General features: G+C 42.8%; 1 protein-coding gene across 4 annotated transcripts in view; it reads left to right on the forward strand.

Annotated features, from left to right (window-relative positions):
• The window catches only part of PAK2 (p21 (RAC1) activated kinase 2), a 116,722-nt gene that overhangs the window by 77,312 nt on the left and 12,500 nt on the right, over positions 1-26,910 (forward strand). For all 4 annotated transcript variants that reach the window (XR_004058946.1, XM_010381184.2, XM_030936813.1 and 1 more), the window contains exons 3-12: positions 8,572-8,672; positions 9,970-10,117; positions 12,540-12,571; positions 13,558-13,665; positions 15,182-15,314; positions 18,325-18,388; positions 19,421-19,469; positions 19,950-20,062; positions 21,671-21,788; positions 25,592-25,691. Coding sequence is in view for 3 of the 4 variants with exons in the window: in XM_010381184.2 (XP_010379486.1) it covers positions 8,572-8,672; positions 9,970-10,117; positions 12,540-12,571; positions 13,558-13,665; positions 15,182-15,314; positions 18,325-18,388; positions 19,421-19,469; positions 19,950-20,062; positions 21,671-21,788; positions 25,592-25,691 (966 nt within the window). In the remaining variant the exon portion in view is untranslated. The remainder of the gene's footprint in view (positions 1-8,571; positions 8,673-9,969; positions 10,118-12,539; positions 12,572-13,557; positions 13,666-15,181; positions 15,315-18,324; positions 18,389-19,420; positions 19,470-19,949; positions 20,063-21,670; positions 21,789-25,591; positions 25,692-26,910) is intronic.

Raw genomic sequence — 26,910 nt, forward strand, 5'->3', positions numbered from 1 at the left:
CCCAGGACTGGGGAGGCTGAGGCAGGAGGATTGCTTGAGCCCAGAGGTTGAGGCTCACTGAGCCGAGATCGCACTACTGCACTCCAGCCTGGGTGTCAGAGCGAGACCCTGTTTCAAACCAAAACAAACAAACAAACAAGAAAAACAGTGATAGAGAAAATTTTAAAAGCTACCAGAAAAAAAGACTCACTACATATAGAGGGCAAAGACATGAGAGATCACAGACTGTATCTAAGTAACAATGCAAGCCGGAAGACAAGGAACAACATCTTTCAAGTATTTAAAGAGAAAAAAATCTATCGGCCTGGAATTCTATACTCTTGAAAGTGTCTTTCCACAACAAAGAAGGAAACAGAATTTTAAATGCATAAAAGCAGAAAGAGTGTATTCTCAGCAGACATACTACAAAAAATGTTAAACTAAGCCCTTCAGGCAGAAGGAAGGTGATGTCAGATGGAAATGTAGACTTACAGGAAAGAATGAAAAGCACTGGAAGTGGTTCATCAGTGGTTCCCGACCTTTTTGGCACCAGGGATTGGTTTCATGGAAGACAGTTTTTCCACAGACCCAGCACCTGAGGTCATCAGCCATTAGATTCTCATAAGAAGCACACAACCATGGATCCCTCACATGCACAGTCCACAGTAGGGTTCACGCTATGAGAATCTAGCGCCACTGCTGATCTGACAGGAGGCGGAGCTCCGGCAGTGATGCCCACTCACCTGCCACTCACTTCCTGCTGTGCAGCCGGTTCCTAACAAGCCTCGGACTGGTACCAGTTCGTGGCCTGGGGGTTGGGGACCCCTGTGGGATGCGTTCTTTCTTATCTAAATTTCTTTGAAAGATAATCGTTTGAGTGTTTAAGAAACAAAGCACTGATACACCTCGTAACATGGATGAATCCCAAAAACATTAAGTGAAAAAAGTCGTTCGCAAAACACCTGCATATTGTGTGGTCCCATTTAGATTAATGAGCAGAACAGGCAAACTTACGGAGACAAAGTAGATTGGTGGTTGCCTGAGGTTTGGGATTGGGCAGCGGCTGAAATGGGGAGTCATTGCCGTTAGGTACAAGGTTTCTTTGGGGTATGATAAATGTTCTAAAGTTAGATTGTGATTATGATTGCACAACTCTAAATAAACTAAAACCCATTGAAGTGTACAATTTCAACAGGTGAACATGGTAGTATATGAAGAGTTCTAGCTTAAGAAACAACTGAGGAGATAAAAGGGAATCTCAAAATACTTAGTCCAGAAGAAGACAGAAAAGATTGATAAAAACAGACCTACCTACAAGAAATCTACTTTAAAACATAAAGCCACAAAATAGGTCAAAATAAAAGGATAGAAAAGGTGTGCTAACAATTAAAAGAAACCTGGACTGGCTGTATAAACAGCAGACAAACTAGATTTCAGAGCTGAAAAATACTATCAGTGATATTAAGGAAGGTTGTTATTTCGTGATAATAGGACCAGTTCGTTAAGCTGATATAAAAGAACTAAACATTTATATACCTAATAACAGCTTCAAAATTCACCAAGCAAAAACTGAGAGGATTTCAAGAAGAAACAGGAAAATTCAATTATAATTAGAGATTCCAAAACTTCTCTCGGTAATTGGTAGAAAAAATAGACATAAAATCGGTAACGATATAAAAAATTTGAACGTAACTATCAGCCAACTTGACCTAATAGACATTTATAGAACACTCCACACAGTAACAACAGAATATACATTCTCTTTAAAGATACATGAGGTCTACTTTTAAAAAGTCTCAAAAATGTTGGCTGGGCGCAGTGGCTCATACCTGTAATCCTCCAGCACTTGGGGAGGCTGAGGCGGGCAGATCACTTGAGGTCAGGAGTTCAAGACCAGCCTGGCCAACATGGTGAAACCCCGTCTTAACTAAAAGTATAAAAATTAGCCGGACGTGGTGGCAGGCACATGTAATCCCAGCCACTCGGGAGGCTGAGGTAGAATCGTTTGAACCTGGGAGGTGGAGGCTGCAGTGAGCTGAGATTGCATCATTGCACGCCAGCCTGGGTGACAGAGCGATACTCCCTCTCAAAATAAATAAATAGGCTGGGTGCGATGACTCACACCTGTAATCCCAGCACTTTGCGAGGCCGAGGCGGATGGATCACGATGTCAGGAGATCAAGACCAGCCTGGCCAACATGGTAAAACCCCGTCTCTACTAAAAGTACAAAAATAAGCCGGGCATGGTGGCAGGCGCCATAATCCCAGCTACTCGGGAGTCTGAGGCAGAGAATTGCTTGAACGCAGGAGGCGGAGGTTGCAGTGAGCGAAGATTATGCCACTTCACTCCAGCCTGGGCAACAAAGCTAGACTCTGTATCCAAAAATAAATAAATAAATAATTTAAATCATACAAAATGTGTTCTCATGACCATGATATAATTCAATTAAAAATCAGTCACAAGAAGGTCTCTGGAAATATTTGGAAAGTAGAGAAAGCACTTCACAAATAAAAAGATTTAGAAAATACATTAAGCTGAATGAAAATTCAAAACATCAATATTTGTAAGATACTGCTAAAGCAGTACTTAGTGGAGAACTTATGGTATTAAACACCATGTTAGAAGAAAAGAAAGATTTTAAATCAATGACTTTAACTAAGCCGTCTTAATAAACTAGAAGGGAAGAGTGGATGAAATCCAAAGAAAGTAGAAGAAATAATAAAAAGCAAAATGGGAATAAATGAAATAGGGGAAAAAAGCAGCAGAGAAAATCACTGCAACCAAAAGCAGATTCATTTTGAATATCAATAAAATGGATAAACCTGTAGCCAGACTGATGGGGAGGGGAGGTGGCTGTGGATGGGGAGGGGAGACAAATTACCGGTATTGAGAATGAGAGAGGTGATGGCACCATACAGATTTTAAAAAGATGGTATGAACAAATATGTACCAATCTTCTTTTTCTCTCTCTCTCTCCTCTTTTTTTCGGAGAAGGAGTCTTGCTTTGTTGCCTTGGCTGGAGTGCAGTGGCGCCATCTTGGCTCAGTGCAACTGCCACCTCCCGGGTTCATGCAATTCTCCTGCCTCAGCCTCCCAAGTAGGTGGGATTCTAGGCATGCACCACCACACCCAGCTAATTATTGTATTTTTAGTAGAGACCAGACTTCACCATGTTGGCCAGGCTGGCCTCGAACTTCTGAGCTCAAGTGATCCCTCTGCCTCAGCCTCCCAAACTGCTCGGATTACAGGCATGAGCCATTATGTGTGGCCAATGTTAAATTCTTAGCAAGATTTTAGCAATTGGAATCCAACAGTGTATGAAAAGGGTGATATGTCATGACTAAGTGGATTTCATTGGTTTAAGTTTGAAAATCGATTGATGTTATTTACTGTATTAACACAATGGAGGAGCCATGGGTTTGTCTCAATATGTATAGAAAAGGCATTTGAGGCTGGGCGCGGTGGCTCACGCCTGTAATCCCAGCATTTTGGGAGCCCAAGGCAGGCGGATCACGAGGTCAGGAGATCGAGACCACGGTGAAACCCCATCTCTACTAAAAAACACAAAAAATTAGCCGAGCGTGGTGGCGGCGCCTGTAGTCCCAGCTACTCGGGAGGCTGAGGCAGGAGAATGGCAGGAACCCGGGAGGCGGAGCTTGCAGTGAACCGAGATCGCCCCACTGCACTCCAGCCTGGGCGACAGAGCGAGACTCCGTCTCAAAACAAAAAAACAAAACAAAACAAAAAAAACAAGAAAAGGCATTTGACAGAACCCAATATCCAGTTCTGATAAGTGTTCAGCAAACTTGGAATAGAAGAGAATGCCCTTCAGCCTCATACAGGACATCTTTTACAAACCTACCACTGGCATTAAACTTAAAGGTAAAAAGAATGACACTTTTTCCTCTTAGATCAGGAAAAATAAAATTTCTCTTCATTCACTTTGATTCAGCAATATACTGAAGGGTCTAGCTAATTCTGTAAGGCAAAAAAAAAAAAAAAAAAAAGGTAGTTGTTGTTGTTTTTTTTTAAGAAAATGAATAAAAGGAGTCCAGATTGGAAACAAGTAAACTTGACTTTATTCACCAGCAACATGATTGAATTTTTATAGCAAAATTCTGTATTTACAAAAATACTAGTGGAAGTAAGCATAATAAGGTTTCAGGATATAAGATCAGTATTCAAGAAACAACTGTGTTTCTTTTTTTTTTTTTTTTTTTTTTTTTTGAGACAGAGTCTGGCTCGGTCGCCCAGGCTGGAGTGCCGTGGCCGGATCTCAGCTCACTGCAAGCTCCGCCTCCCGGGTTCACGCCATTCTCCTGCCTCAGCCTCCCAAGTAGCTGGGACTACAGGCGCCGCCACCTCGCCTGGCTAGTTTTTTGTATTTTTAGTAGAGACGGGGTTTCACCATGCTAGCCAGGATGGTCTCAATCTCCTGACCTCGTGATCCGCCTGTCTCGGCCTCCCAAAGTGCTGGGATTACAGGCTTGAGCCACCGCGCCCGGCCACAACTGTGTTTCTTTATGGCAGCAATGAATGATTAAAAAGGACACTTTAAAACTGCCATTTGCAATAGTATCAAAAATCAGGAAACACCAAGGCAGGCGCTGATGAGACAGTGTGCGCTCTGATTAGAAGTGGCCCCAGAGCTCACGTGTTAGAAACGGAAGCCCCGGTAAGACAGTGTTGAGAGATGGGACCTTCAGGAGACGACGCGAGTGCTCACGGATGGACTCAACGTCTTTATTGTGGGTGCGAGTTGGTTATAAAAGCCAGTTTGGCCCTGTCCTGCTCTTCCTTGCAATGTGATGCCTTCTGCTACGTTATGACACAACAAGAAGGGCCCTCACCAGATGTGGCTTCTTGATCCTTGATCTGGAGGACTTCCCAGCCTCCGGAAGAACTGTGAGCCAAACGAACTTTTTTTTTTTTGGGACAGAGTCTCATGCTGTGACCAAGGCTAGAGTGCAGTGACACAGTCTCGGCTCACTGCAGCCTCCACCTCCTGGGTTCAAGCAATTCTCGTGCCACCATACTCGGCTAAAGTTTGATTTTAGATACAGTGTTTTGCCATGTTGGCCAGATGGGTCTTGAACTCCTGGCCTCATGTGATCTGCCCACCTCAGTCTTCCAAAGTGCCGGGATTACAGGCATGAGCTACTGCTCCCAGCCAGCTTCTGATGTTTATATTAATATATTGCCGAGGCAGTGGTATTCTAATAAAGCATACCGAACAGACACAGACAACTGCAAACACTGCTGAGAGAAATTTATAAGGACCTAAATAAATGAAAAGATTTACTGTTTTTATGGATCAGAAAACTCGGTGTTGTTAAGAAATCAAGAAATAAATTCTCAGCCAGGCGCAGTGGCTCATGTCTGTAATCCAAGCACCGTGGCAGGCCAAAGCAGGTGGATCGCTTGAGGCCAGAAGTTTGAGACCAGCCTGGCCAACATGGTGAAACCCCATCTCTACCAGAAATTACAAAAATCAGCCTGGTGTGGTGGCGGGCGCCTGTCATCCCAGCTACTCAGGAGGTTGAGGTAGGAGAATCACTTGAACTCGGGAGGCAGAGGTTGCAGCGAGCCGAGATCATGCCACTGCACTCCAGCCTAGGTGACAGAACGAGACTCCCTCTAAAAGAAAGAAAGAAAGAAAGAAAGAAATTCTCCCTAAAATTCATCTGTACATTCATTCCGATTCTAGTCAGAATTCCAACAGGCTTTCTGTAGAAATTCATAAGCTCATTCTAAAACTCACATGGAAATGCAGAGGACCTGGATTACCCAAAAAGCTTTGACAAAAGAAAAAGAAGTTTCAATGCGTGTTACAAAATGGCAGTGAAATAATCAAGGCAGTCTGATAGTAAGGCAGCCTGATAGTAAGGCAGCCTGATAGTAAGGCAGCCTGATAGTAAGGCAGCCTGATAGTAAGGCCGTCTGATAGTAAGGCCGTCTGATAGTAAGGCAGCCTGATAGTAAGGCCGCCTGATAGTAAGGCCGCCTGATAGTAAGGCCGCCTGATAGTAAGGCCGCCTGATAGTAAGGCCGTCTGATAGTAAGGCCGTCTGATAGTAAGGCAGCCTGATAGTAAGGCCGTCTGATAGTAAGGCCGTCTGATAGTAAGGCCGTCTGATAGTAAGGCCGTCTGATAGTAAGGCAGCCTGATAGTAAGGCAGCCTGATAGTAAGGCCGTCTGATAGTAAGGCCGTCTGATAGTAAGGCCGTCTGATAGTAAGGCCGTCTGATAGTAAGGCCGTCTGATAGTAAGGCCGTCTGATAGTAAGGCCGTCTGATAGTAAGGCCGTCTGATAGTAAGGCCGTCTGATAGTAAGGCCGTCTGATAGTAAGGCCGTCTGATAGTAAGGCAGCCTGATAGTAAGGCAGCCTGATAGTAAGGCAGCCTGATAGTAAGGCAGCCTGATAGTAAGGCAGCCTGATAGTAAGGCCGTCTGATAGTAAGGCAGCCTGATAGTAAGGCCGTCTGATAGTAAGGCCGCCTGATAGTAAGGCCGCCTGATAGTAAGGCCGCCTGATAGTAAGGCCGCCTGATAGTAAGGCCGCCTGATAGTAAGGCCGCCTGATAGTAAGGCCGCCTGATAGTAAGGCCGCCTGATAGTAAGGCCGTCTGATAGTAAGGCAGCCTGATAGTAAGGCCGTCTGATAGTAAGGCCGTCTGATAGTAAGGCCGTCTGATAGTAAGGCCGTCTGATAGTAAGGCCGTCTGATAGTAAGGCAGCCTGATAGTAAGGCAGCCTGATAGTAAGGCCGCCTGATAGTAAGGCCGCCTGATAGTAAGGCCGCCTGATAGTAAGGCCGCCTGATAGTAAGGCCGCCTGATAGTAAGGCCGCCTGATAGTAAGGCAGCCTGATAGTAAGGCAGCCTGATAGTAAGGCCGTCTGATAGTAAGGCCGTCTGATAGTAAGGCCGTCTGATAGTGCTGTAAGGCAGACAAACGGATAATTGCAACAGGGCAGAGCCTCCAGGGACAGACTTACACATATACAGACAATTGACTTCCAGCAGTGGCTCCAAACGAGAACCCGAATGGCTCCGGCCTTCTCAATAGCAACACTGGAAATGCTGAGGGTAAAAAAACACATTTCCGGCCGGGCGCGGTGGCTCAAGCCTGTAATCCCAGCACTTTGGGAGGCCGAGACGGGCGGATCACGAGGTCAGGAGATCGAGACCATCCTGGCTAACACGGTGAAACCCCGTCTCTACTAAAAAATACAAAAAAAAAAAAAAAACTAGCCGGGCGAGGTGGCGGGCGCCTGTAGTCCCAGCTACTCCGGAGGCTGAGGCAGGAGAATGGCGTGAACCCGGGAGGCGGAGCTTGCAGTGAGCTGAGATCCGGCCACTGCACTCCAGCCTGGGCGACAGAGCGAGACTCCGTCTCAAAAAAAAAAAAAAAAAAAAAAACCCACATTTCCAACATATATATGCATATATATAATGAGTCAAGAACTATCAACTAAAGGGATAAATCTAGAGGAGGAAAACACAAGATCCAGAAAATAGATTCCAGCACAGGGCAGGAGTAAGGGGATGGCATGGACAGGAACTGTGCAGGAGGCCTAGGCATGAGTGACTGGATTACAGCAAGAGGAGCTGAGAGGGAGGGGTTGCAGGGAGGAACTGACGTGTTGGAGTTTACAGAGAATATTATTGATAGGTGTATGGCCGAAATGTTGCAGAAATAATTTTTTCTGCACTCGGATCATAGAAAAACTGTGTAGTTTTAAAATGTGGCAATTAGTAACTCCACTAAAAAGGAATGATTAGGCTTGCACAAAAAAGGAGAGGTGGCTTTGTCAACTACTTGTCCTGACAGTGTGTATTATCTGCGGAGTCACAGCAATGCAAATCTGACTTCCCAATGTATGTAGCTGAGCAGAAATGGGGTTTGCTGTGTTTGCTGTCCACATTGCTCAGAATCTGAGATGTAGCCCTTTGTGAGAGAGCTGGTGCCCTAAGGGGTGTCTCTTCTGCCTGTGCTCTGTTATTCAGGCTGCCGTTGCTCGCTCCATGTGCCTCCTCATCAGGACGGTATATGGTTGTGTCCAGCCGTGCTCTGTGGCAGGACAGTCTGCTTTACTCCGTTTACTAGTTTCCTATCAGCCAGTGTTTTTATGAGAAATATTTTCTAGAATAACTTTGATCCTAGTATGTTTTCTAGAATAACTTTGATCCTAATATGTTTTAGGAAAAATATAATACGCTGGGCAAGCAGTGGCTCACATCTGTAATCCCAGCACTTTGGGAGGCCGAGGCAGGTGGATCAGGAGTTTGAGACCAGCCTGACCAACATGGCGAAACCTTGTTTCTACTAAAAATATAAAAATTAGCCAGGAGGGGTGGTGCACACCTGTAATCCCAGCGACTCGGGAGGCTGAGGCAGGAGGATGGCTTGAACCCGGGAAGCAGAGGTTGCAATGAACCGAGATCGCACCAGTGCACTCCAGCCTGGGCAACAATAGCGAAACTCTGTGTAAAAAAACAAAAGACAAAAAAAAAAAACATTGTAAGTGCCTTCACTAGTCTTGTTTAAATAGGCTGATTCTTTTTCTTTTTTTCTGATGCCCTCTAGGAAGTAAAAAGAAAGAAAAGGAACGGCCAGAAATTTCTCCTCCATCTGATTTTGAACACACCATCCATGTTGGCTTTGATGCTGTTACTGGAGAATTCACTGTAAGTTTACCTAGTTCGGGCCCATTTATAACATGTAAAATAGCACTCAAACATTTTCCTTCATTATTAAATTTGAAATTAACACTTCAGGCCAGGCGCGGTGGCTCACGCCTGTAATCCCAGCACTTTGGGAGGCCAAGGATGGCAGATCATTTGAGGTCGGGAGTTTGAGACCAGCCTGGCCAACATGGTGATACCCCGTCTCTACTAAAAATACAAAAAAAATTAGCCGGGCGTGGTGGTGTACACCTGTAATTCCAGCTACTCAGGAGGCTGAGGCAGGGGAATCACTTGAACCTGGGAGTTGGAGGTTGCAGTGAGCTGAGACTGTGCCACTGCACTCCAGCCTGGGCAAGAAGAGCAAACGTCCATCTCAAAAAAAAGGAAATTAGCATTTCTATCCATATGGTAACTATGAATTCTTACTGCTTTCTGCTTTTTATAAAAGTGTTAATGGTTGGATATATTGTTTCCCTAGAGAGCAGAGCCTGTTAATTATAGTTATGCAAAGCAGACTTAGAAAAATAGACCCAGGCCAGGCGCAGTGGCTCACGCCTGTAATCCCAACGCTTTGGGAGCCTGGGGCGGGCGGATCACGAGGTCAGGAGATCGAGACCATCCTGGCTAACACAGTGAAACCCCGTCTCTACTAAAAATACGAAAAATTAGCCAGGCATGGTGGCGGGCGCCTGTAGTCCTAGCTACTCAGGAGGCTAAGGCAGGAGAATGGCGTGAACCCGGGAGGCAGAGCTTGCAGTGAGCCGAGATCGCGCCACTGCACTCCAGCCTGGGGGACAGAGCGAGACTCTGTCTCAGAAAAAGAAAAAATAGACCCTTAGAAAACGAGATCTTTTAGAATTTAGTCATACCTACACTTGAAAGATTGGTTTGTTCTGGCCGGGCGCGGTGGCTCAAGCCTGTAATCCCAGCACTTTGGGAGGCTGAGACAGGCGGATCACGCGGTCAGGAGATCGAGACCATCCTGGCTAACACGGTGAAACCCCGTCTCTACTAAAAAATACAAAAAACTAGCCAGGCGAGGTGGCGGCGCCTGTAGTCCCAGCTACTCGGGAGGCTGAGGCGGGAGAATGGCGTGAACCCAGGAGGCGGAGCTTGCAGTGAGCCGAGATCCGGCCACTGCACTCCAGCCTGGGCGACAGAGCGAGACTCCGTCTCAAAAAAAAAAAAAAAAGATTGGTTTGTTCTGTATATCTGTATATTTTGTCATTTATCTCTGGAAATTAATTTTATTGCATCAATTTAAACCATAACTAATTTCTGAATATCTTTTTGTTAGGGCATGCCAGAACAGTGGGCTCGATTACTACAGACCTCCAATATCACCAAACTAGAGCAAAAGAAGAATCCTCAGGCTGTGCTGGATGTCCTGAAGTTCTACGACTCCAACACAGTGAAGCAGAAATATCTGAGCTTTACTCCTCCTGGTAAGACAGTGGCGTAAGGCTGGATCAGATGGAGATTTGTGAAGCACTTCTAGATAAAAAGATTACTCCTGGAAAAATGAAAAGCTAAACTATGGTTCTTGTCGATAACGTTTTTTCCCTGGATAGATTCTACCTTTTGTAGACTGATCCAGAGCCGTTCTGAAGCGTAATTTGGATCTGTGAATTATAGTAATCTCATAGGGTTACCAGAAACGGGAGTTGATGGATATTTTGGCTTTTTGTTTATTTGGTTTTTTCTCTTCATTGCTGTGTTTTTGTTTTCATTTTTCACTTGTCACTGCTTTTAAATGACTTCCAGCAATCAAAGGAAAAGAAGCTGGTTGATAGACATGTTCATACTAGAAATACACTTATTGTTAGTGGGACAAGAGGAGGTTGTTTTGCACTGATTTGAACTAAAAAATGTTTAGGTCCGCTCAAAAAATTGAAACTCGTGTGTATGCAGATAATAGAAGATATATATTTTAATATATAAAATAGATAAATCGTATATGAAATAGACGTTAGAACTAGAAGGATTTATACCTCAGAATTGGAATATCTGGAATGTTATCTACGTAATCATAGTAATGTAAATTTTACTTTCTGGATGAGTATAGCTGGGTGGAAAATGGATTTGGTGTACTTTGTTTTCCAAGTTGCTCAGTATCGGAGATATACCGTTATCTATGAGAGAACCAGTGAATTGGTATATAGTGTAAGAATTGGTGTAGTAGATTTTTAAAAATAGTTTTTGTTCAAATAAAGATGAGAATAAAGTTCATACATTGCAGTTGGTTGATACTGAATCTCATTTGATCTTTAGGCTTCCCCTCCCACATACTGGTTCCTGCTGTCTTCTCTTGCCGTTTATTTATTAAAGAAACAAGACCATTTGTCCTGTTTCCCTCAGTTTAGATTTTGCTCACTACACCCTCAGGATGTCATTTTTCAATATGTTTGTCTGTTTCTCAAGTCATACACGTGGTTTTTAAAAACAGTATGAGCTAAAATCCTGCATGTGATTTTAATTGATTATACTTAATGTTTGCATCCTCACAGAAATAAAGGCCGTGCTCAGGGGAGACAGAGAAATCTTTTTGCAAGTGATCTTGACCTTTTTTGTTGAGTCTAGTACACCCTTAGGAAAAGGTCAGACTTGTTCCTAAAATTTTTGTATCAACCAGTAAGTCTGTGTGTAAATTAGTAATTTTTTTGAAAAATCAGTGACCACCAAATGGTAGCTTATTTGCATCTAGTACACATACATACATACATAAATGTGTGTGTGTGTGTTGTGTTGTTTTGTTTTTGAGCTGGAGTTCTGCTCTGTTGCCCAGGCTGGAGTGAAATGGCACAATCTTGGCTCACCACAGCCTCCACCTCCTGGGTTCAAGCAATTCTGCCTCAGCCTCCTCAGTAGCTGAGATGACAAGCATTTGCCACCACACCCGACTAATTTTGTATTTTTAGTAGAGATGGGGTTTTTCCATGTTGGTCAGGCTGGTCTTGAACTCCCGACCTCAGGTGATCTGCCTGTCTCTCAGCCTCCCAGAGTGCCGGGATTACAGGCATGAGCCACGGCACACGGCCTGTGTGTATGTTATATATGATATATATATGTATGTCTCTGGGCATTTTTAAAAGAAAAACAAAACAATGTCAGAATTTTACTTTGCCCAATTGGCATTCTCTTAATTGTTGCATTAAGTTCCTCAGTCAGCAGTTTACTGGAGAAAGTATCTTTATCAATAAATTTGTTTTGTTTTAATAAATACAGATGGATAGGTATACTTTCAAAATAAATTTTGATAGCTGTATTGAGGTATAATTTACATGCAGTACAATTCGCCCATTTTAAATATATAATTCACTGATTTTTTAGTAAATTTATAGTTTCATTTAGATTTCAGATGCCTTAGCTTGGTCTTATATAAATTCTTATTTGACTACTTGTGTTATCATTTTTCTCAAGAGTTAATTCAACTTGAGAGCAGTTTAAGAACATTTCGCTTTTTCGGCCGGGCGCGGTGGCTCAAGCCTGTAATCCCAGCACTTTGGGAGGCCGAGACGGGCGGATCACAAGGTCAGGAGATCGAGACCATCCTGGTGAACACAGTGAAACCCCGTCTCTACTAAAAATACAGAAAACTAGCCGGGCGAGGTGGCAGGCGCCTGTAGTCCCAGCTACTTGGGAGGCTGAGGCAGGAGAATGGCGGGAACCCAGGAGGCGGAGCTTGCAGTGAGCTGAGATCCGGCCACTGCACTCCAGCCTGGGTGACAGAGCAAGACTCCGCCTCAAAAAAAAAAAAAAAAAAAAAAATAAGAACATTTCGCTTTTTCTGCTTTTTTTTTTTTTCCTTTTATCATATAAAACTGCTATTTCTTGAATTGCTAACGTTATGTTTTGTTTCATATTCAGAGAAAGACGGCTTCCCTTCTGGAACACCAGCAGTAAGTTAATGATGTTATTTCTTGTATCTGTTGTTCTAATTTAGGTTACCCAAGACAAATCTCAGTTTTTATTTTGCTTTCTAAAATAAATTATAGCCATCAGAGGTAAATAACTACTCAATAGGTGTTTTTAGCTAGCCACCCAATTAGTTGAAGAAGCTGTATTAAATAGAAATTCCTTGATATGATACTTTTTTTTTTTTTGAGACAGAGTTTTGCTCTGTCACCCAGACTGTAGTGCAGTGGCACGATCTCGGCTCACTGCAAGCTCCGCCTCCCGGGTTCACGCCATTCTCCTGCTTCAGCCTCCCGAGTAGCTAGGACTACAGGTGCCCCGCCACCTCGCCCTGCTAATTTTTTATCTTTTTAGTAGTGACAGGGTTTCACCATATTAGCCAGGATGGTCTTGATCTCCTGACCTTGTGATCCGCCCGCCTTGGCCTCCCAAAGTGCTGGGATTACAGGCGTGAGCCACCATGCCAGGCTAATTTTTTTGTATTTTTAGTAGAGACGGGGTTTCGCCATGTTGGCCAGGCTGGTCTCGAACTCCTGACCTCAGGTGATCCATCCACCTTGGCCTTCCAAAGTGCTGGGATTACAGGCGTGAGCAACTGCACCTGGCCAAATCTGACTGTTTTAAATGTCACCAAATGTCTCTGACATACAAAGCTCAGAGGATCTTTGATTTTGGTCTTAACAAGTAACATTGTTTACTTTCAGGGCATGTATATGTATGCTTAGAGTAAATAGTACTTTATTAAAAAGATTTGGTACTCACCATATTTATTTCATAAACTTTTTCATAATTCATAGAATCGCCTTATTAGATTATAATTCTGTTGAGTTGTATAAGAGCTAATGAGATTTTAATAGTTTTGAAATGAGCTATCAAAGAAGCAAACTTTTTGAAGTCTGTTCATAAAGGGCGATAGTCACATTTAAGCCTATTTGACTTGTTTTCCTGACTTTGCTCATCATCAATGCAGCTGAACGCCAAGGGAACAGAAACACCGGCAGTAGTGACAGAGGAAGATGATGATGATGAAGAGACTGCTCCTCCTGTTATTGCCCCACGACCAGATCATACGAAATCAGTGCGTGTCGATTGGTGACCTAGGCTGTGTGTGTGTGTGTGTGCGTGTGTGTGTGTGTGTTTTAAAAAACAACGGTCTGTATTTGACTTTCAGTGATTGCTTTTAAAAAGCCCTCGAGTTTAAAACCATTTAGTGTGGGGAAGTTTAACCGAGCGATCTGTACCCAAAGACCACTCACCAAAAACTAGTTTTCTGAAGATTGAAATGTGATGTGTCTTTAAAAGTTAACGCACTCAAGGCCGGGCGCGGGGGCTCACGCCTGTAATCCCAACACTTTGGGAGGCCGAGGCGGGTAGATCATGAGGTCAGGAGATCAAGACCATCCTGGCTAACACGGTGAAACCCCGGCTCTACTAAAAGTGCAAAAAATTAGCTGGGCGTGGCGGCGGGCACCTGTAGTCCCAGCTACTCGGGAGGCTGAGGCAGGAGAATGACGTGAACCCAGGAGACGGAGCTTGCAGTGAGCCGAGATCATGCTACTGCACTCCAGCCTGGGCGACTGAGAGAGACACTGTCTCAAAAAAAAAAAAAAAAAAAAAAAGTTAACGCACTCCCCTCACTGGGCTTTTTTCTTTCTATAGTACCCTTTTCCAGAGGGTTCATATATTTCCCAAGCTTCTCCGTTTATCTCAACTTAGATGACTACTAAATCTAAAACTTAGAGCTTTCCTCTTACCCAGATTATGTGTTTTAATCTCCCATTTTACCCTCCTCTCAGTGCCTTGATGTCATTCAAAAGGCAGTTGAGAATGAAATTCCTAACCAGGTAAGGGAGACGTTTTTAAATGATGACCTTAAATGGAGCCAGGAAGAGAGGAATGACTGCAGTTATCATTCTTCTCCCTGCACTGATGCAAGTAGAGTGTGGGGAAGGTGCTGTGCCGTGGAATGGGCTGTGCTCATGGCACAGTGGGCAGGCAGAGCTCCCGGGATGGCCTCTGGATGCCGAGCTGACGACAGAGGACTCCGTTTTCTTGTGCCATGGAATGGCCTGTGCTCGTGGCACAGTGAGCAGGCGAGCTCCGAGGACGGCCTCTGGATGCCGAGCTGACGACAGAGGACTCTCTTTTCTTTAGCCTTTAAACCTGGCTGTTTGAAATGGGTGGTAGGCATTATAATTGTGTAAAAACTTTTGTGGGAATTAATCTTTCAACATCAAGGTTTCCATTCTTTTGCATTTTACTTACATCTATAGTAAAAACATGATTTTTAAACTGTGCTTTTTGATACATTGTTGTACCATTTTATACCTGGTCACACTTAAATTTCATTCACGGACCTGCTGTTTTACTAGACAGCTTTTCAGATATATGCATGCTATGCCAAAGAAAAATGTTTCACATTTTTTATTCTTAGTTACACATCTTTTATATCTGAAAATAGTGTTCTCATTATTTAGAACAATGGAAGAGATAACTTAGTTCAGGTTGAAAATCAAAGAACTGAATTAGTGTGCCAGCAAGAGTATCTGAAAACAGTGTTCCTCAAACCTTAGTAATGAACTGTGTCTCCACAGATTTACACACGGTCTGTAATTGACCCTGTTCCTGCACCAGTTGGTGATTCAAATGTTGATGGTGGTGCCAAGTCTTCAGACAAACAGAAAAAGAAGACTAAAATGACAGATGAAGAGATTATGGAGAAATTAAGTATGTTACCTACATTTTATATCATTGTTAAATTGTTAACAGCTCTTAAAACATTTGGCCCAGACGGATTTTAACTTACACCTTACATTATGACTTAAAGTATAAAGAATACATTGTTTTCTTATAGCAACGGTAGCTTCAGTTACAATCTAGAGATGTTGCAGGGTGTGGTGGTTCACCCCTAAATCCCAGCACTTATGGGAGGCTGAGGTGGGCAGATCACCAGAGGTCAGGAGTTCAAGACCAACCTGGCCAACATGGTGAAACCCCATCTCTACTAAAAATACAAAAATTAGCTGGATGTGCTGGCATGTGCCTGTAATCCCAGCTACTTGGAGGCTAAGACAGGAGAATCACTTGAACCCAGGAGGTGGAGGTTGCAGTGAGCGAAGATTGCGTCACTGGGCCAGGCGCAGTGGCTCAAGCCTGTAATCCCAGCACTTTGGGAGGCTGAGGCGGGCGAATCACAAGGTCAAGAGATCGAGACCATCCTGGCCAACATGGTGAAACCCTGTCTCTACTAAAAACACAAAAATCAGCTGGGTGTGGTGGCGCTTGCCTGTAGTACCAGCTGCTTGGGAGGCTGAGGCGAGAGAATCGCTTGAACCCGGGAGGCAGAGGTTGCAGTGAGCTGAAATCATGCCACTGCACTCCATCCTGGCAACAGAGTGAGCCTCCAGCTCAAAAAAAAAAAAAAAAAAAAAAACTAACTGACCATGCACTGTGGCTCACGCCTGTAATCCCAGCACTTTGGGAGACCACGGTGGGCAGATCACTTGAGGTAAGGAGCAAGACTAGCCTGGCCAACATGGCAAAACCCCGTCTCTACTAAAAACACAAAAATCAGCTGGGTGTTGTGGCAGGCGCCTGTAATTCCAGCTACTTGGGGAGCTAAGGCAGGAGAATCATTTGAACCCAGGAGGCAGAGATTGCAGTGAGCCGAGATTGTGCCACTGCACTCCAGCCTGGGCGAAAGAGAGAGACTCAGTCTCAAAAAAAAATAATAATAATAATAAATAATAATTGAAGAATGCTAATCTAGAGGGATCAAGGAAAAATACTTTATGGAAGGATTGTTTTAAACATTTAGGCTGAGCATAGTGGCTCAAACCTGTAATCTCAGTACGTCGTCTGGCCAAGATAGGAGAGCTCGAGTCCAGGAGTTCAAGGCCGAACTATACAACTTAGACCCCAACTCTACCCCAAAAAAAAAAAAAACAAAAAAAAACGCATGGTGGTGCGTGTCTATAGTCCCAGCTGACTGGGAGCCTGAGGCAGGAGGATTGCTTGAGCCACGAGTTCAAGGCTGCAGTGAGCTGTGATTGCGCCACTGCACTCCAGCCTGGGTGACAGAGTGAGACCCTGTCTCTAAAAAGCACACAAATGTTTATATGCCCCGTGTTTATTTGCTTTTGATTTCTCAGTGCTTTCAAGTGTAAACCTGGCTGTTACTCTGTTGTTGTTGTTGTTGTTGTTATTATTATTTTGAGACAGAGTCTGGCTCTGTCGCCCAGGCTGGAGGGCAGTGGCGCGATCTGGGCTCACTGCAATCTCTGCCTCTCCGGTTCAAGTGTTTCTTCCGCCTCAGCCTCCCGCGTAGCTGGGACTACAGGCATGCGCCACCACACCCTGCTAATTTTTGTATTTTTCGTAGAGATGGAGTTTCACCATGTTGGCCAAGCTGGTCTCAAACTCCTGACCTCAGGCATGAGCCACCACGCCCAGCCTACTCTGTTACTCTATGGGCATGTAAGAATTATTTTAGGAGAGCTACTACTTTAAAAAAAAAAAAAAAATTAACTCGAATCCTGATTGTCATCATTCAGTTGTGACCTTAGCTGTCACATCCCCAGTCTTTTTGGTATCTTTTTGCTCTTAGCCTCTTATTATTGCTCCTGTTCTTGCTTGTTGACTTGAGGTTGGGTACCTACATAAAATTATTTATGTGAGTTTCCTTGATATGGTCCTGTGTGAAAATGTAATGTGATTTTTCTTATATTTTGACTTACTAGTAATAAGAATATAAGTTCTGATTTTATGTCCAACTTCCTATTTTTTTTTTTAAGACGAGTCTCGCTGTCTCCCAGGCTGGAGTAGTGTTGCGATCTCGGCTCACTGCAAGCTCCGCCTCCCGGGTTCACGCTGTTCTCCTGCCTCAGCCTCCCAAATAGCTGGGACTGCAGGCGCCCACCACCATGCCTAGCTAACTTTTTGTATTTTTTTTCAGTAGAGATGGGGTTTCCCCGTGTTAGCTAGGACAGTCTTGATCTCCTGACCTCGTGATCTGCCCGCCTTGGCCTCCCAAAGTTCTGGGATTACAGGCGTGAGCCACCATGCCCAGCCCCAACTTCCTGATTTTAAAACCTGTTTCTTGCGACTTTGAACTTTCCTAAAACAAACATATGATTAGTTTATGTGAGAGCATAGTAATTGTTATGGTAACAGGTGGTTTTCTAAATATATTGAAAGGTAGATGATATGTGTACTGGAAGAGTCAGAAAGACCATCTAGGGTTTAGATAGCCTTTATTGTTTATAATACTAAGTAGTCTCAAACTTATCTATTAATAGATATATTCAAATATACCTATATCTATATTCAAAGATATCTATTTTATATTCAAATATATCTGTTTCCTTGAGATTACCTGATTCTAAAGCTGAACATCTGAGAACCTAATTAATCTCTGGCAAACTGATACAGTCTTTCCACAATGTGACCGTTACTGAGCGAATTATGAGTTAGGAGGTCTCACCTCATGGAAATAATGTGTCTTCTTGTTTCTGATACTTTAACTTTTAACGTGTCTTGTTTCTGATACTTTTAAGCTTTTATTATGTATTTAAGTTTCTTTAGTGTTTTGTGTTTGAAACCTGTTATTTTTGAAACTTAATGTTATGTTCAAAAATCACTTATAAAAGCAGTGGCATTTATTAAAAGGAATAATAATATCAAAATCAATTTACACTTAAAATGCTTGACTGAGCTTCCAGCTTTTTGTTTATTCTAGGAACTATTGTGAGCATAGGTGACCCTAAGAAAAAATATACAAGATATGAAAAAATTGGACAAGGGTAAGTATTTGTGACTGTATTATCATAATATTCAATATTCAGTATTTCCTGATTTTATAGCATGATATTTATTTTGCCTGCTGACATTGAGCACTTATGTAGTATTCTGTGAGTGGTACCCTTGGGGGATTTGTGTAAATAAATAATGCAGTTATTTGTAGATGCTGTTAAAAAACTGGACTAGTTGTTAGCAGCGATTGTGTATCATTTTTTCTAAAGTGTCATTTCCCATCCGTTATAAAGAATTAGAGGGGGCCGGGCGCGGTAGCTCAAGCCTGTAATCCCAGCACTTTGGGAGGCCGAGATGGGCGGATCACGAGGTCAGGAGATCGAGACCATCCTGGTGAACACAGTGAAACCCCGTCTCTACTGAAAATACAAAGAAAATTGGGCGTGGTGGCGGGCGCCTGTAGTCCCAGCTTCTAGGGAGGCTGAGGCGGGAGAATGGTGTTAACCCGGGAGGCGGCGGAGCTTGCAGTGAGCGGAGATTGTGCCACTGCATTCCAGCCTGGGCGACAGAGGGAGATTCCGTCTCAAAAAAAAAAAAAAAAAATTAGGCAAAGTATATTTTATAGGGATAAACATCTGTGTCCTTTGTAGTTAAAAGTATAGAGAAATGCATGAAAATGATGAACATCAAATACAGGATAAACACCGAATACAGATCACATTTGGGAGGAAGGAGACTGCTGTTGGAAAGGGCTCATGGGAATCTTCAAATTATTTATAATTCTTTGTAGCTTAATCAGGGAAGTGTATCCATAAGTATATGTTACATATATTTTTTTCTTGATGTTTTTTCCCTACATTTTTGTAGGTCTGAAATATTTCAAACATAAGTTTTGGCCATGAGGATTGTCTCTTTTTCTTCCCCCACCCCCTTTCCTTGTGTTTTTGCTTTTACTCCTTTTAAGCATGTTAGGTCATCACTGTTCTTTAATTCTTTTTCAGTTGCTTGAAGGTGTAAAGTCTTTGGATATTGTAAATGCTGGTGATTTGTCAACCTTAAATCTGGCTGTTTTCTCCCTCTAGGGCTTCTGGTACAGTTTTTACTGCTACTGACGTTGCATTGGGACAGGAGGTAGCTACTTTGTCATAATCCTGGATGTTACCATTATTTTGTCATATAGGTGGAAACTAGATAAAGCTGGGAAGAATCAGTAGGACTCTCTTTTAAGTTGAACATGTTGTAAGAATTGCTCTACGTGTTTTTATAGCACTTCTGTCATTAAGGGGAACAAAGAAGGAATTTTGAGTTTAATGTCATAAATAAGCAAATATTTAAAAATTGTTTTCTCAGCTCGAAGTGAAAAGAGGATTAATTCTTAATGTTGGACTGACTGTGGGTGTATTAACTTCAAGATAAATCTAAAACTGTTTAGGCTCTATACATTACAAAGCATTGTGCAGAGGCAATGTGCAAGTAAAAGTACCGCCTATGAGTAATAGCATTGTGTAATATAATATACATGCCGTAAAGTAAGTTATGAACTGCTTGGTGTTTGTAATTTTCTAAGAGAATTCATAAACCTGATTTTTTTCAATCCTGTTTTCATTATAGGTTGCTATCAAACAAATTAATTTACAGAAACAGCCAAAGAAGGAATTGATCATTAATGAGATTCTGGTGATGAAAGAATTAAAGAATCCCAACATAGTTAACTTCTTGGACAGGTAAATATGATTATTTCTTACACATTGGGATAAAAATGTAGAAATTTTAAGTCTCATGGTTTGGGGGGTGCAGCTAGCCACTTTAGAATAAACTGTCAATGCTGAGAAATAAGAGGAGAGGTAAAAATAGCACACTGCAGTTTCAGAAGGTCCTTCTCTACAAGGATATCACTTGGCAAGTGAGAGAAGGCAGTTAAACGAAGGCCATAGCTGGTGGTGTTTATATTCATTGCAAATGACCTGAAGTGAAAACATGAATGGTTGGCTGTGATTCATGTCTTGACTGACAGGGGACCGGTCACATGGTTTTTAAACTTGTAGATCAATTTTTATTTCAAATGCTATCCTTTATGGACAAATTGTATGTCTATCAAAACCTCATTTAGTTTAGGAACTAATGTTAAATAACAGACCAAAAAGCAGAATAGAAAATTATGTGTATTGGCCAGGTGCAGTGGCTCACACCTGTAATCCCAGCTACTCAGGAGGCTGAGGCAGGAGAATCGCTTGAACCAGGGAGGTGGAGGATGCAGTGAGCCGAGGTCGCACCACTGCACTCCAGCCTGGGCAACGCAATGAGACTCCATCTCAAAACAAAAAAAAAAAAAGAAAATGATGTATATTACTACAACTGCGCTTGAAAAAGCAGTCACATGTACGAATGAGAGAGGATTAGTTGAAAATGACAACAGTGGTTTTATTGAAGATAGAGGTGATTATAGGTGATTTTCTTTCATATTTAAATTTGTTTAGAATGAGAAAACAGTAATATATTTCGAGACTTTAGCCCTAGTTATCGAGAACATGTTCATAGAAATAAACTTTTCAGGCCGGGCACAGTGGCTCATGCCTGTAATCCTAGCACTTTGGGAGGCCAAGGCAGGTAGATCGTGAGGTCAGGAGATCGACACCATCCTGGCCAACATGGTGAAACCCCGTCTCTACCAAAAATACAAAAATTAGCCGGGCGTGGTGCCACACACCTGTAGTCCCAGCTACTCGGCAGGCTGAGGCAGGAGAATTGCTTGAATCCAAGAGGTGGAACTTGCAATGAGCCGAGATTGCGCCACTGCACTCCAGCCTGGCAACAGAGCAAGACTCCATCTCAAAAAAAAATTAAAAACAACTTTTCAGGTACTGTTCCCTGCTTTTTAAAATAACATTTCAAGTCAGCATAGTATGGTGGTTAAGATAAGCCATGGGCTTTGGAATCGTGGATACTTGGCTTCAGATTCTGGTTCCGTCACTTACTATTAATAGCTGTGTGACCTCGGATGAGTCACTAACCTTTCCAAGCCTTTGTCTCTTTATCTCTAAAACGGGACTAGTAATTTCTATATTGTAGGATTATTTTAATCAGAATGAATCTATGTGCATACTCAAACTACAATTGTGGGCAAACTGTAACTTAAAAATGATTCAGGATCATAACCTCAGTTATTTTTCTGTGCTGTTACATAGCAGCTTTCCAATTTTCTTCCTAACTCTCAAGCTACCAGCCCTCTAGTTTCATTGTTAGGGTGTTTAATATTTGAATTCTTCAACATAGAATACCATGTGTTTAGAAAAAATGTAAATGTGACTGTATTTGATATGTTGTATTTTTAGTTACCTTGTAGGAGATGAATTGTTTGTGGTCATGGAGTACCTTGCTGGTGGATCGCTCACTGATGTGGTAACGGAAACGTGCATGGATGAAGCACAGATTGCTGCTGTATGCAGAGAGGTAGGTGTGCCTCCTCCTTGATATGTTATGGTGATATGTGGTTAGCAAAAAGTGAACAAAAGGAACTTTTTCTGCACAGTTGTTACTGTGGGAAGTGCTTTCTCTGTACACATTCTCTACAAGTTACTCCATCCCCATACCATTTCATCCTACACAGGAGTTTCAGCCCTTTCCTTCAGGTATAAGATAATTTGGGAATGAATTGTGGGCCTTTGAAGATCCAGATTCACAAGGAAATTCCGGTAGAGCGATGACGATCATTTGCCATCCAAACAGGACACTTGTGAGAGTAAAAGGGTGTATACCATTAGAGGTACACCACTCAGCTGGAAGCGGCGGCTCATGCTGGTAATCCTAGCGCTTTGGGAGGCCGAGGCAGGCAGATTCTCTGAGGTCGGTAGTGTGAGACCAGCCTGGGAAACACGGTGAAACCCGTCTCTACCAAAAATGCAAAATTAGCTGGGCGTGATGGCGTGCGCCTGTAATTTCAGCTACTCAGGAGGCTGAGGCAGGAGAATCGCTTGAGCTGGGGAGGGAGACATTGCAGTGAGCTGAGATCGTGCCACTGCACTCCAGCCTGGCGACAGAGCAAGAGTCTGTCTCAAAAAAAAAAAAAGAGGCCAGGCGCGGTGGCTCATACCTGTAATCCCAGCACTTTGGAAGGCCGAGGTGGGCGGATCATGAGGTCAAGAGATAGAGGCCATCCTGGCCAACATGGTGAAACCCCATCCCTACTAAAAATACAAAAATTAGCTGGGTGTGGTGGTGCATGCCTGTAGTCCCAGCTACTCGGGAGGCTGAGGCAGGAGAATCGCTTAAACCCAAGAGGCGGAGGCTGCAGTAAGCCGAGATCGCGCAACTGCATTCCAGCCTGGCGACAGAGCAAGACTCTGTCTCAAAAAAAAAAAAAAGAAAGAAAGAAAGAAATACACCACTGAACAGTGGAAACTAGAACTATCTCAGGTGAAGCAGGACACTTACTCGCCTTAGGTATCAATAAGTCTGTGCCTAGCTTCATTGAGTTCACTAATGGTGAGAAACTGGTTATTTCTTTATATTCATTAATGAATTTCTAGACATACTATTAGCTTAAGCCAGTAGAATTCTGCCAAATTGCCAATTTAAGTCAAAAATAGGCCTTCTTTTTCCCCCTATATCTCAGCTTTTTCTACAGATACGTTTTGGGCTAATGGTTTGCTTATTGTCATTGAAATTTGTAATATCACAGGAATCACTGTCACAAAGGGCAGAATTTTAAGCTTATAGGACTATATTGTGTTTTCTATGATTTGGCTTTCAACAGTTCTTCAGTGACATGTGAATTACAAACTTTGTTCATGTAAGGATGATACATATATATTTCCCTTTTCCATCTGTCATCTTAAAGTGTTAAAAATATTCTTTGAAAACTTTAATTCTGAATTATGTTCTGCCTGAGGAATAGTACCTCTTTGGTTGAAGGGAGGAAATAAGAACTCTTGAATAGAATATTAATAGCATATGATATTCCTTAGCAATGGATGCTTGGTCACTGGAAAGCTGATAAAAACAATAATTTACCTATTTATACTTAATTTTGTTTTTTCTACAGATATCTTTGTAATTGATATAAAAATTAATTTTGAGATTTCCTCTAATTTGGGTTTTCTTTTATGTGCCAGAACTTTTTAATTGTGACAGTTTTCTTTCTATTTATTTGTACAAATATTTTCTGGAGCTTTGGATCTGATTATTTCCTGGTAAATATATTGTGGTGTAACACCCAATTTATCTGTTTTTCCTTGAATGAATAGTAGAAGATTTTGGATGAGATTTTTAGTTGTGCTGACTTTGTTCTCCTCTGATGGGAGTAAGAAATAAAAGCACAGCCAACTTACACCCGTAGTTTATATTCAAAAACACCAGAGTGGGCAGATGTTTTCTTTATTTATTTTTTTGAGACAGAGTCTCACTCTGTCGCCCAGGCTGGAGTGCAGTGGCCGGATCTCAGCTCACTGCAAGCTCTGCCTCCCGGGTTTACGCCATTCTCCTGCCTCAGCCTTCTGAGTAGCTGGGACTACAGGCGTCTGCCACCTCGCCCGGCTATTTTTTTTTTTTTTTTTTGTATTTTTTAGTAGAGACGGGGTTTCACCGTGTTAGCCAGGATGGTCTCGATCTCCTGACCTCGTGATCCGCCCGTCTCGGCCTCCCCAAGTGCTGGGATTACAGGCTTGAGCCACCGCGTCCGGCCTAGGGCAGATGTTTTAAACGTCATCTCGTTCTCGTTTGTAAGGAAGGGAAGAGTTTGCGCCTACTTTGTGACTCGGTGCTCTCTGGAATATGGTATAAGGGGAAAGCTGTTCTTTCGTCATTCATGTCCACATTGTAGATGCAGCTGAATTAAAATCCGTCACTGAAGAAGAACATCTTGTCCCTGATGAACAGCCAGATGGAAGCAGCCACCCAGAATCTTACCCGCTTCTCAGTGGCTCACATTGACTAGCCTTCTGCGTATCTCATATTCAGATGGGAATGATCAAGTTTTTTTCATTACTGTTGAAATGATTTCTGAAGAGCCTTGCGTGTTTACTAAGTCTTGTATACCTTTAGACATTTAAACCTGAAAGAGGCAATTTTTTGTTGTTGTTGTTTTGTTTTGAGACTGAGTCTCGCTGTCTCACCCAGGCTGGAGTGCAATGCCGCAATCTCAGCTTGCTGCAACCTCCGCCTCCTAGATTCAAGGGCTTCTCCTGCCCCAGCCACCTGAGTAGCTGGGATTACAGGCCTGAGGCACCACACCTGACTAATTTTTCTTTCTGTCTGTCTTTTTTTTTTTTGAGATGGAATCTTGCTGTGTCTCCCAGGCTGGAGTGCAGTGACACGATCTCGGCTCACTGCAACCTCTGCCTCCCAGGTTCAAGCGATTCTGCTACCTCAGCCTTCTGAGTAGCTGTGGTTACAGGTGTGTGCCACCACACCCAGCTATTTTCTTTGTATTTTTAGCAGACACAGGGTTTCATCATGTTGGCCCAGCTGGTCTGGAACTGCTGACCTCAGATGATCCACCTGCCTTGGTCTCCCAAAGTGCTGGGATTACAGGAGTGAGCCATCACACCTGGCTAATTTTTGTATTTTTTAGTAGAGATGGGGTTTTGCTATGTTGGCCAGGCTGGTCTTGAACTCCTGCCCTCAAGTGGTCTGCCTGCCTCACCCAGCCAAGAGGCAAGAAATTACACAGACCCCGCTAAACAGTGTCCCTGAGTCAGATCAGAGGATAGGAGGGCATCTACTGACTTTTCAAAAAATTTTATTTTCTTGGCCGGGCGCGGTGGCTCAAGCCTGTAATCCCAGCACTTTGGGAGGCCGAGACGGGCGGATCACAAGGTCAGGAGATCGAGACCACCCTGGCTAATACGGTGAAACCCCGTCTCTACTAAAGAATACAAAAAACTAGTCGGGCGACGAGGCGGGCGCCTGTAGTCCCAGCTACTTAGGAGGCTGAGGCAGGAGAATGGCGTAAACCCGGGAGGCGGAGCTTGCAGTGAGCTGAGATCCGGCCACCGCACTCCAGCCTGGGCGACAGACCCAGACTCTGTCTCAAAAAAAAAAAAAAAAAAATTATTTTCTTATATAAAACTTTAAGGAGGAGATATAATTACTTTTCATAACTTTGTATATAAGAGAGGGTTTTTTTCTTTATAACTAAAAGTATTGGTGGGTCTTCTGGGTACTAGAAGCAGTGCTCAGGCCATAACTACTGTATGTGAACCTCCCTGTGTCTTTTCAGGGACTATTTCATTAATAGGTGTTTTTCTTCTGTTCAGTGTTTACAGGCATTGGAGTTTTTACATGCTAATCAAGTGATCCACAGAGACATCAAAAGTGACAATGTACTTTTGGGAATGGAAGGATCGGTTAAGCTCAGTGAGTAACAAATGGAAAAATCACTATTATTTATTATAAGTTTCTGCCTTTTGTTTAATTAAAAACTTTTCTTGACCATTGCAAGGATTAATAATGATTTAATATAGGAAGTGGTAAGACCTTTGAAAACTGAGTGATACTCTGAGGGTTTTAACTAATCAGTGCCAGAGAAAGGACTAACTAGATAAGACATTACCTAATAATTACCACTAGATACGACGTTATTAGGTAATGTCTTTTCTTTTGAGACGGAGTTTTGCTCTTGTCACCCAGGCTGGAGTGCAACGGCGCGATCTCGGCTCACTGCAACCTCCACCTCCTGGGTTGAAGCAATTCTCCCGCCTCAGCCTTCTGATAGCTGAGATTACAGGCGCGCCCCACCATACCCAGCCGATTTTTGTATTTTTAGTAGAGATGGAGTTTCTCCACGTTGGTCAGGCTGGTCTCGAGCTCCTGAACTTGGGTGATCCGCCCGCCTCAGCCTCCCAAAGTGCTGGGATTACAGGCGTGAGCCACCGTGCCCGGCCATGATTGCTTATTTTTAGGTAATCTTAATGGGCAAACTCTCATTCATTTTTGGTGAATACACATGCAACTGAATTAAACTTTTGAATGACATTTTTTTTCTCTGGCTCTGCCATTTACTTGGTGAATAACCCTTGGATAAGTTGTTTTTGTGCCTCCGTTTTCCTATTTGTAAAATGGGAATAATTGTAATAATAAATGTACCTTTCTTGTAGGGTTACCATGAGGATTAAATATTTTATTTCTTATAAGGTACTTAAACAGTACCTTATAAGTTATAAGCTCATATATAAATATATATATATTTATAGCTATAAATGAGTACTCATTTTAGCTATAAATATTATTTGACCTAACCGTTACTCTTTTAGGATTCTCTCCTGTAGAATTTCTGAACTTACATACCACAGTTAAGTACAAGGATGTTCTCTGCAATATTGTAAAGAAAAACCAAAACTATCTTAAGTGTTGAGCAGTAAGGGAATAATTAAATAGATTATTATATTTTTATATTCTGTGTAGTTTTTTTTGTTTGTTTGTTTTGTTTTTTGAGACGGAGTCTCGCTCTGTCACCCGGGCTGGAGTACAGTGGTGCGATCTCCACTCACTGCAAACTCCGCCTCCCGGGTTCACGCCATTCTCCTGCCTCAGCCTCCGGAGTAGCTGGGACTACAGGCGCCCGCCACCTCGCCCA

This window comes from Rhinopithecus roxellana, chromosome 1, assembly GCF_007565055.1.
Source record: "Rhinopithecus roxellana isolate Shanxi Qingling chromosome 1, ASM756505v1, whole genome shotgun sequence".
Lineage (NCBI taxonomy): Eukaryota > Metazoa > Chordata > Mammalia > Primates > Cercopithecidae > Rhinopithecus > Rhinopithecus roxellana.